General features: G+C 32.6%; 1 protein-coding gene across 1 annotated transcript; it reads left to right on the forward strand.

The window, feature by feature from the left end:
* Window positions 1-2,793: 2,793 nt before the first annotated feature.
* On the forward strand, window positions 2,794-3,606 carry LOTGIDRAFT_115678 (hypothetical protein; the record flags this gene model as incomplete). Its single annotated transcript, XM_009054557.1, has 1 exon — window positions 2,794-3,606. A coding segment is annotated over one exon (813 nt), but the record flags the coding sequence as incomplete, so codon positions are not given.
* Window positions 3,607-12,330: the final 8,724 nt, after the last annotated feature.

A 12,330-nucleotide genomic window follows, 5' to 3' on the forward strand; every position in this document is an offset into this window, starting at 1 on the left:
GAATAAAAAGGTCTCATCTGGAGGAATAATGTCTATTTATTATATATTGACAAACAAAAATATAATATATATTACAACCTTACTAGCTAAACATTTGTGTAGCTGCTTTTATGTTTACAATACAACTTATGTATCTAATAACTTCTTAAAAAGAACTTAATATTTTTTTTAGAAATTAATACTGTTTTGTACAATTTATGTTACATAAGTTGTAACAGTCTTATTTTTCAGATCAATTTATTCAGGTTTATCTCATATTATTTAGTAGTTGGTAAAACTGTAGGTAGATATCTAAGGGTAGTAAAAGTCTTTTCATCTTTACCGTCTTCATTAGCTCACATGATGCAGGCTGTATTTCATTTCATTTCATTTCATTTCGGTCTTTGAATATTAGAGCGGAGGAGAGGTGGCTCAGTGAGTTAGAAGATTGCTCGGGATGCTTGCTAACCTGGAGGTCCAGGGTTCAATCGTGGCCTCAGCATTAAAGAGATTATACCTGCGTTTGGTTTCTCCCTGTCAGTGAATGGTAATCAAAAAAGAGAGGGGTAATGTAGCTGAAAACTTACTCTTTGCTGCAAACAGCATGACAGACACAGAAAAATAAAATTTTAAAAATATCTTTTCAAATTTTAGATCCATATTTTGTGTTTTTATAGATAAAAACTTGTTTCTGTTTTCTAGATTATTTATATATGGGTATTTATATTTCAGGTTGGAAGTGAATTGTTGACTGTTGATCAGTAAGCTGATACAGAAATGGCAATAAGATAGTATTTAGTATTGGAACTGATTGGTATACCATATATAGTCCTACTGAAACAGCGGCATGGATAACAGGTTAGTTGTAGTCATTGACGCCCAGACTTTTACCTGTCTATCACTTGGATATAGTCTGGGAGTTTTCATTGACTTTTTCTGTTACGACTCTTTCAAGGGAGATAACTATTAAGCGTATTCTCAAACAACTTGTTTGTATCGGAAACAAACGACAACCCCCACAAGTTTTGTCAGTTTATATTTGATATATTTATTCGTGGATGTTATATTATTTCGATTTTTCGAGCAAAGAATTAAAATTCATTCAAAGACATTGTCGAATTCACCGCGTTATTTGAACTAATGTTTCCTATCACCAAAACGTATGTGGATTTACAACCAATCAGATTCAATAGCCACTGTAGACTTGGTCAATTACAGGTTTGGGCTGATACTGTGACTGCAATAGCCACTATTCTTTTATCATGGAAGTTTGTAAATGCAGTAATTTAATTGGATTGTACGCCAGCAAATACAGTCACTCTCAATAAAAAGTCTGTAAACACTTAACTATAATGTTTCTGTCAAGGCCTCTGATTGGCTTTATTTCCTGACGTTCAATCCAATATAAAAGTATTTTGAAGTCAAGGTATAAGACGAAGTTGGTAATAGCTTGACATTGTGAAGATGTGATACAAGAAAGGTGGCTATTGTAGTCGAGGTATAAGACGAAGTTGATAATAGCTCGACATTGTGAAAATGATTGTATATTATTGTGCTGTATAGTGACTGATTTCAGTTCAATATTAATTTAGGTTTCTTCAAAACATGTTGAGAAAATTTATGAAAGTTTCCTGCAGGTCAGATTGACTTTTCACTACAAATATGTAGTTTGTTTATTTGTTTGTGTCTGTTGTGTAGAAGCTTTGTTTGTTTTTGTTTGTTTATTGAAATGTTGAACAACAATCAATCATTTCTCTACAAGAGGAAATTCAGGTAAAATATTTTTGACATTTGGGTTGAAAAATATTTTTGACATTGCTGGTATGGTATCATTTTGTTATAACCAGGGGCTTTATTTTGAAAAGTTGAACTAAAATAAAAATGGGGGTTTTAAGATATACAGTAATAAGATTGTATTATTAAGTTTTCAAGAATAAGGCCCCTGCTGTATATTTGTTGGTCAATTCAATTTTGCTGATTATATAGTTGTGAATTGTATTATTTATCTGCAATTTATTCTTATCTGAACACATTTTTTTTTTAAATATTTATTTTGCCAAGGTCAGTTACTTTTTTCACCAAGGTCAATTTCAAGTTTTTCTGTAAAAGCTCTTGAAAAATAAGTCTGAAAAGCATCATGCTTTTTGATTCTCTTCATAATTTTTTTCACTTACTTAACATATTCTGAAAGGTTGGTCTTCATTCATTTTACATTATAATTGCACATCTCCTCTTCTATAAGTATACACTGCGTAATCCGACATACACTGGGACCGCAACACATTGTCGGATTAGCGAGTGTCAGGAACCCTGATATTTTTTAACATGTGTTACTATTTATAGCTCAGCGACCCCCATACTACAGACGGTACCTATCTAATAATAAGACAATAATAAAAGACAATTCAGTTGTATACGTTACTATTATTTAATTGTTTATATTTTGATCTACTGTATTTGTATTTGAATGGCATTTAGCAATTGTGAGTACATCGAAACGTTGCATTAAACTTAAACCAGTGATTGTTGTTCCATAAAGCTGTGTCTATATACTGCATTTGTAGTTTAAACTGAAGTTTTTTTCTGTTTTTCAGTCCAAGATGTTGTGTACCCAAATCTCCAGGATTCTGGCACTGCCTGACATTCCTATTTGTCATATGTCTTCTTGCAAATGGCATAATTTATTTTGGGAAGTTTGGAACAACTTTACATTTGAATTCATACAACAGTAAGCAGATAGATAGGCCTATTGTAGTGACGGGAAATTTCAACACCACATCCAATGCGCCTACAACTACCATTGCCGCAGTCCAATTTGTAAATCCCCATGATTATAAGTATATTTTAAATGAGCCAGAAGCATGCACAGAATCGACCCATCTTATCATTATGGTCTGTACCAGCATCAAAAATTTTGCCGAGCGTCAAACTATAAGAGAAACATGGGGCTCGGTTGGAAAAGAGCCTAAAACCAATATAACTGTTTTGTATTTAGTGGGAAGTGGGGTTCCTAAATACATGCAATTACAATTAGAAAATGAAAGTAGAACATATCATGATGTTATTCAAGAGGATTTTAAAGACAGTTATCGTAATTTGAGTATTAAATCTCAAGCTATGTTAAAATGGGTGAGTACGTATTGTATGACAGCAAAATACCTTCTCAAAGCAGATGATGATATGTATGTGAACATACCAAATTTATTAACTGCACTACATAAACAAAAGCACGCAAAATTTATCTTAGGAGTAACTTTTGTTGGTGCTCAACCTGTGCAAAGTCAATCGTCAAAATGGTATACGCCTGTAAAAGACTTCAATGAAAAATTTTATCCAAAATATACGTCCGGGACTTCTTATTCGATGTCCACTGCTGCAGTGCCTGATTTATTTAAAGCATCTCTACAAATCAAAATGTTTTGGTTGGAAGATATCTATATTACAGGAATATGTGCAAGAAAAGCTGGAATCACAAGAATAAATGACTATGGATTTCATTATGTAAAAATGCCTGCGAAAGGATGTGTCCATTCCAAATCTGTGACAGGACATCGGAATAACATAACAGAAATTCGAAAAATTCACAAGGAGCTCATGGATCCCAAATTAAATTGCTCCAAGCCTTAAACATACATTCCTTTGACAACATGTTTTTAGTGAAACTGCTTCTGCTAAGTGTGGTTCGGATAATTGATTTTGATGTCCCTTGATCTAGCAGATTCATACAACATTATATAACCCCAGGGTTCTCAGTAGAAGCCGGCAACCAGCGAATTCCGCTGCCTGTAAAGAGAGAAGTAGCCGTCTGGACACAGAAACTTGCCTTTATGTGTGGAGCCACAGCTCTCTGGGCTAAAGTGTAGCAGCATGTTCTTGATTCTGAGCCACCTGACAACAAATCCACTGAGAACCCTGAATCCACTTCAATCTTTTCCAAAATACTAATCAGAAATACCAAAATAATTCCTTTTAAATCGTGAGATTGCAAATTGTTTTTCACAGGAATGTTATGTTGTTTTAAAACGTCCATAAAATAGTCCCATAAGTGACCATCAAATTTTTAAGTTTAAGATTGAAGGAAATATATTTTTATAATATGTTTGTATATAGCGTATTTTAATGCTTATTATTTAATATTTTTATTTATCACTCATATCAGACGTCAGTCCTTGCCTACCATATCATGCTGGAGTTTATTGCAGCACACAAACAGTTTTGGCAGCCATTTTTTGTCGCGGCTAAAGTCATGTAAAGAGAGACTAAAAAATCTCCAATTGGTCGTTTTCCCTTGGTTGATAATCACAAGATGATCATGCAATTGAAGTGGAAATGAATCTGATTGGATAATAACGCTGTGTCAGGTCTGGTTCCATCGCGAGTGCAGTCACACCAAGAAAACAGTCATCTACGAAAAAAAATATCAAACTGCTTTGAAGTTCAAAATCCTGTCGGCAATGCAATAATATTGTCATTGAAGAGTGGGCAAGTGAGGTTTTACTCAAAATTTGTGTCGGCAACAACTGTTTTTGTGACCTCAGCATAAGGGTTAGATTCATATGCTGTATTCGTTAAGCCTGGGAAAATATGGAAAGCACGACTTTCGAAGTAGTAAATATCATTCATAACTTTTTTGCTTGTAAGTAGTGTTATATTTGAGTAGCCCAAGTTTCTGTGTTAAGAAATTACTACTTTCCATTTGTAAGCTCCCCCAGAGGTAACAAATACAACAATAAACTGCAGTCCAGTCCACTTTATTTTGAGGTAGGATAAGTAGTTATGAACACAAAATAAGTCTGGTTTTAAAGAACAAATAATTACTTGTTTTACCTCAAAACAAAATAGACTGCTCTTTGCTTAAGTTTTAAATCGTAGTCAGTTATGCATTCATATCATCGTATCACGAATACGGGTTTTGACATGGTCTTATTAACCCGTATTAAACTAAGCCCACTACACTTCGTTTTGGGGGCGTGGAAATAACTTTGGTGGAATTTAAATCTGACCGATCAGATTGGTAGAACAGAAATGAAGTCATGTATACAAAACACAAAACTGCTTCGCTGCCTCCCATTTGAAGAGATAAGAACACATCCTTTCTAAGTAAATATTCCAAAGTAAGGATGAATTTTGTATATTTCGGCTTCTATTCTTTAATGAAAGTTTAACTCAATTCTGTATCGTAGGCTATAAATTTATAAAAATATGTAATGGCACGCTGTTTTCGTTTTGTGTACATTCGCAAACAAAGCGTTATAACGAGTAATTTGTGTTGATTGGCTGAAATTTGCTACCAATACAGTAGGGCCAATTTGGATTGGACAATATTTTAGCTATGAATATGTAATTTTTCTCACTTTTTACCACGTCCCTGAGGAAGTTTGACAAATGGGGGTGTGGTTTGGACACGATAGCATTCATATCTGCTTGACTGTACAGTCTCATTTTCACTAAAAACTGTAACTTCATATCATACTAATGACCATAGGGCCTTTGAACTAAAGGACTTCAATCAAAATCTGTTTTAATTAGACCAAACTTTCGTTCCGCTCTGTATTAGCTTTATGTTCTATTTTGCTACTTCAGTCAGGATCTAATGACATCCTTATTGAATATTTATCCCTGTAACCTTTTGACCTAACTAGCTAACAACTGCTTTACCCAATCAAATTTTTTCCCTCTTCAGATGTTAGACCCTAACTGATGTTGCTACATATAAATAAAAGCCAATAAAAAATGGAATGAAAGTTTGGTCTCATCTTTTATTGTATATAGTATAATTTTATTTAAACCTCTATTATTCACAAACTATAATAAATCAGCATTGTTCACCATATCGTTTCTAGAAAATTCATCTTTGAAATTTGTCATTTGAATATGAAATTTTTAACATAAATCATTTTTACGTTTTGATTAAAATGCATATCTTGATGTTACGTTTTATGGTTTTTGTATGGGTGACATATCTCAGAGCAAAATCAGGAAAAATAAAAATTTAAATTTGCTATGACATAAATTTCATAGATTCCTGATGGGCACTTGTGATAAAAGGCAGTTTTTAATTTTTCAGTATTTTTTTTAGTAACTTCAACATATATTATCCATATCAATTAGTTTTAGTTTCCATGAAAATAAATTCATTCATAATTTTACAATAGTATTTAAAAGATATGACACCTTATTCTTGAAAACTTAACGAAGATTCAAAGATTATAATCAGATTTTACGAAATACAGCAATTTGATTGGCTAATAAAGCTAAATATTTGAATGATTTTATTGATTTTGACCAATCAGATGACTATTAAAGTTATCTTAAGTAGATGTTTTTTCTGAAATAGGCCCACCCATGGTTCCACTGTACATTACTAATATATAGTCAATTCAATAGTGCCAGTTGAAAGGTTGTAGATATGATTTATAAATTAGTAAACCTTTGTTTTATATATATTATAGACTGTGTAAACCTATATCTAACTATGTAACCAATTGTATCAAAGAGATAGTAAAGAGGTTTTCTAAATATTTAATGTGTATCATCTATTTGCACCATTTCAATTTTCAATCAGAGTCTGTGGTTTCTGCAATTCTAATGAAACTTAGTGTTTGATTAAGCAGATTTGGCGATTTGTGACATCATTAACGTTAATTTTAGTGAAATTACATGTACAACAAAATTGGAAAGGTGCTTATTGATGCTGCTAGTGTCCCAGATACACATAAAAAATTTTGAAAACCTCTTTTGATTCCTTTAAGGGTCCCTGACCAAGACAAGCCCTGAAATAGAATTGAAATTCATAGTTTAAGGTATTTTTGAAGGAACTATGCAATTTTCATGTAGTTTTAGTACATAAATAACCAGGTCTTGTTAGTCCCTACAAAGTTCAAAATAGTGTGTATTTTTATATAATATTTTGTAATGAGTATCATCATCTGAGTAGCACTGAACACTGAATGCACCATTTTTCATTTCACAAAATCCCAACGTTAGGAGAGGGCTGGAATTTAATTGACTATCGGTGTCATCAACCTGGCTATATTAAAAATAAAAACTTATTACAAAAATAGAATGAAAGTTTTAAATAACGGAACACAATGTTATGTTATTATGGTTCCACACTTCACTTGTAGATGACGATGACGATGTAGATTGCTGTAACATTGTGTAATAAAACTAAGGAGTAGTATATCATAAAATTGTGTTCCGTTATTTAATGTAAACTCTACCTCTAAATGTCGCTAAAGGATTAGAATGAAAGTTTGGTCTAATTCTAATTAGACTGTATTTTTTTTTAACAGATATGCTTTATATTAGTGCAATATTTATTTTAGTCAAATTAGCCATTAGTTACCTTATTTAATCTTACTGTAGCCTACTGTATCCCTTTTCAAGATGAATTACTGGCATTAGTGTTTTCTTTTATTGTATAATACTCTTATACATGGTATAATTCTCAAAACTATAATAAAGATCCAATAAAATGTCCTCCAAATACAGAAATATATAGATCAAGGACGCAATATTGATAAGTAATTTGTGCTATATAAGTGACCTATTATTATTATTATTAAATACAAGATTTTAACAAAATCTGATTGGTTTATAAGGCTAGATTTATATTAAATTTAAGTTATTGACCAATCAAATGACTGAAGCACAAGAATTGTATTTTATGGCAGTATATTAAGATAGCTAAAGGGAGATAACTGGCAATGGTGTCGTGTATTTATTGGTATCTTATACATACAAGTACCATTATTTTCTTGTGTACTTTTTACTTGTTTTAAAGTTATTCATGGTCAATCAAATTTACATTTAAAAACTTCCTTGATACAAAAATAGTGGCTATTGCAGTCAAGGTATAAGACGAGGTTCATAGTAGCTTGCCAATGTGAAGATGTCCTTGGAGTATATAAGACAGTCTAAATTCCACCTGTACATTAATTGCAGGAGAATCGATTGATGGGTTTTATATAGCATCAACTGAAGCTTCAAAATGAGCTCTATCAGCTGGTAAAGTGACATTTAGATGAAACTATCCCTTCATTATTATTATCATTGTCTTCATTGACAATGAACCCACATGATGCAAAAAATAGGACGTAAAACTCCATTTAATTTTATTGACAATTGGGGATAGCTGTAGTTCAGTTAGTTAAGAGTGTTTAGAAGGTTTTGACATCATTTATTTTGTTGCTTTCATATTTATTAGTAAATAAATATTACTTTTATTCACTTACGTCTTTTATCCCACCCTATTCTTAAAGCTGAGTTCATCCAAAATATAGATGAAGTGAGACAAGCTGTCAACTGTATACACGTGACGTCATTAATGGATACTCAAAATAGAAAATATTGGAAAAGCAACTGGTCTTTCTAACTTTCAAACACAGATAATTATAGATACCCATGGCTTAGAAGGCTCAAATTTGACGGTGAGCTGTGAACGGCATTACTGGTAAGTTGGGCTATCAATTCCCGTTTCTGAAACCAAGGTATGATTGACCCCCTAAATTAGCGAAACAAAGACTTGGAACATTCTAATCAAAACCCTGTGACATGACATAAACAGTCCACCTATTTTTTGGTTTGAATAAATTGAAATTGAATCAAACAAAGATGATTATTTTTTTTCTAATTACTACTCTGGTTCAATTTAGATTGAAAAATAACATAAGCAATTTATCTCACCTAATTTTGGTAGCAATTCAAAATGTTCTTGTAGTAACCTTCAAATATACAATTTGATTTACAGGTCATGGTGATGAATTCAAATTTTGGATTATCAAAGGATGTATTGGATGTAACAGGGATCATTTCGAATCTCAAACCACAATGCAATACCTCTTACATTGGACCTGGCTACTACTTACACTACCTACAAATAAACTGGACTGCTCGTAATTATGTTTGCCCTTGGCAACTGAGAAGAATGGATACCCTTCATTTTGTAAATCTAAAAATACTCAAACCAAATCTGGGAATTTATAAACAATTAATTTATTTTTAGCCTAAATACAATCAATCAATGTTCTACATTCTTCTTCTCTTATTCATGAATGGGATCAAATCTGGTGTCTGTAATGAAAAATAAAATATAACTTAAAGTAAATATACAGTAACATATTATAGAAAGTTAGCTTGCCAGGCTAGGTACTATACAGGTACACCTTTTGAATTAAAATATTTGGCAGAACAGTAACAATCACCAATACAAAATATTGTTATATATTGTAGTTATATTATTATAGAGTGTTTACAAGCAAAAAATTGAACACGTTTACAAGAGCAAGGGCAATAACTCATTAACCATTTTTCTGATTTTCATTAGAGTTCATCCTTGGGTGATTAGACACAACCAAAAAAATTCATCAAGAATTGTGCCCTTTGAAAAAGTGTCGGATGGGAAAAAAGAACAAAGGCTGTGCAGGTTTAAGTTGGTACATAGCCAGTCTTCATTAACCCAGTTAGGTGCAGAAGAGTAGGAGTTAAACTCCATTCATTTTATTTATGAGCAATTGACGTTGGACGGACATAGGAGACGTTAATAGACGTATTGTATTGTGACCCTTGTAGCGATATACATATTGTATCATGGCATGATTGACGATATTCAGGGCTAAAATTTCATTTCACTTACGTAATCGCTTGTTGTTAATCTTATCAAACTTTTCTTTGTTAGCATCAGTATTCACTGAAAAATAAACATACATATTTACAAATCATCCAGTGCCACTTGGTCTACACAGAACTGCAACATAAAATGGCCTGGAGCATAACCCTGGTTCTGGTTGATCAAGTCTAAATTGGCTATTGAATCTGATTGGTTGTTAATTGTGCAGTAATTATGAATATGACTTTGAATATTAATTCTAAGTTTGAAATTTAACAAAAGCGGCTAAAAATCTCCATCATAAACTGAATAAATGCGTGGGATTTAAATTTTGATTCCGTTGAAAACAAGTCGTTCATTAGTTATCTCCCTTAAGAGAGTTTGAAATCTTCATAACACAAAATTCAACCACAGACTACATCCTTTTTGAAGACTAAAAAAGTCTGAGTGTTAGAAAATACTTTGAGGGGTCTTTCTTGAAATCTGTAAACTAATTTTCAGCTCATACACACTCTTTCTGGCCAGCTAAAGGCAGCCACTGCGGCCAAACTATTCCTCATTTGCCAAAACTGCTTTTTACATGCAAAACTATTAACACACTTCTAGAGCTTGCCTACTTACATGGTCTGGATATTTTGTACCAAAGATAGCCATAGAGAACCCAACAGATACTCAAAGATTTGAAATAAGAAAAGTTGTTATAATGCACACCAAAAGGAAAGCGCATAAATTTTTGAAGCTTAGTAGTGGGATATTTCAACAGCTGACCTCCCTTTCTAATCTCTGCCTAAAATGATAAAATAGAAATAACTTCATTAAAGGGATTGCAATGAGGTTTTTCTAAATTTCTGACACTGATTGCATCAATTTGCATTATTCCAATTTTCATTAAGATGTCTGTGGTTCTGCAATTTTAATTTAACTAAGTGTTAGCTAAACCTCAACTCCAGTATCATGCACTGCACTGATGAGGCCCAGAAGGCCTGTTTGCAGTTTGCTACATTTCTATCTGTCATATCAATTACAATACACAGCATGGATTTAGAAACAAGAACAAGTTTGTGTAAATCCAGCTTCAACATACATAAAATATGATTTTGTATGTTTGTGCCCCAAAATAAGATAGGTTAGTGTTTGGCAAAACGCAGACACCGAAATAAATCAGTAACTTCAAGGAGAAAATTACTAGGTTGTAGTCCCGACATTAAAATCGAAGGCTGGGCCCTGGCGACACTTACATCTGTGTATCTTAATACTTCACTTCCAGACATCTTGAATGTCTTTCACACTCAAACACTCAAAATTTATTTTCTTTCCAAGTTTTTCTTTGAGTGACCTTGCTAACAGCAATCCCACTATACAATGCGGCAGACTTTTCACTACCGAACAAAATATGCCCGAAATAGACTCGTACATCTTTCAAATCGGACAAATGTGATCAACATCTGCTTATCATGTATGATTTTGAATATGAAACACAAGTTTTACTTCAAGTTATTTTTAGCGGTTTTGGTGGTTGGGATTTAAAACCCATCCGGCAAACAGTGTCTAAACTTGATATAAAGAATTAATTGTAGTCTGATGGCTTTAACAAATGCGAGTTATTCCCCTTATCAAAACATACAACATGGCTTCCGTCGAGTTGGCAAATTTTGAAAAACATTAAAAATGTCCCATAACTTTTGATCGTGAGGGAAATATAAGAAACTTAACATTGAACATATTTGAATAAATCGATGTTCGAGCAAAAACCAGTATGTCATGGTTAGGAGGCAGTATCTCGTCCCTTACTGGGCAACTTACAAATTTGACCAAAGATATTTTGACAGAAGGAACAGAAGAAATCAGTGGTATGTAGCTCTCTTCAGTATAAATGTAAACAAACCCACGATGTCTACTGCATATGATATTCTATCAGTCTAATTGGACCCAACATTTGTTCTGTTTGTTTTTATTGATTTTTTTTTTAACTTAACCACTTCAGTTAGGTTCTAATAAAGACAGGCCTCTTGGGTCTTGAACAATTGTCCAATCAAAATTCTGCTTTTTCCAAGGTTGGAATTTTGTGACACCAACAAGAGGTGTATTAGGCCAGACACTGATAGCACCTTTTGTTCGTGTCATGGAAATGAGCTTTTCAAATATCATTATTCTCTGACTTCAGTGACCTCAGAATTGTTTTTTTTTCTGTCATTTCACAATATTAAGCCATTCTGAATATTCCAAATTAAAGGGACAGGTTCACTATCTGTTTGACCAATCGTACCTTAGTTACAGGAATATTTTAGCTGAGCTTATTCAGTAATAGTGTTCATAGCTCACCAGCGAAATTTGAGCCTTCAAATACATGTGTGTCTAGAATTGTCAGCATTTGAAAGTTAAAATGATGACTCGTCTCTTTTTGATACTCATATATAGAAAATAGTATAAGAAATTCCTTGTTTTAGGTATTATTGACAAAATTGTGTGATTTTTGTACAATTCTAGTACTTAATATTTAAAACCCAAATCTTTAAAGTAAAGTTAATTTAGTATGGTATTACTGTTATTATATTTGTAGGTTGGACCTTTAATAATAACTCATGATTCAATGATCCTGGATATGTTTCTAAAAAAATCTCATATAAGAATTTGTATTACAGGGACAGAAACAGGATTTCTTGGTCTCAGAAATGTGAATTATTCCGCTAATCTAATCAGTAATAATGTTCACAGTTAACCATTAAAATTTGAGTCTTCAA

Source organism: Lottia gigantea (genome assembly GCF_000327385.1).
Source record: "Lottia gigantea unplaced genomic scaffold LOTGIsca_22, whole genome shotgun sequence".
NCBI classification, from domain to species: Eukaryota; Metazoa; Mollusca; class Gastropoda; family Lottiidae; genus Lottia; species Lottia gigantea.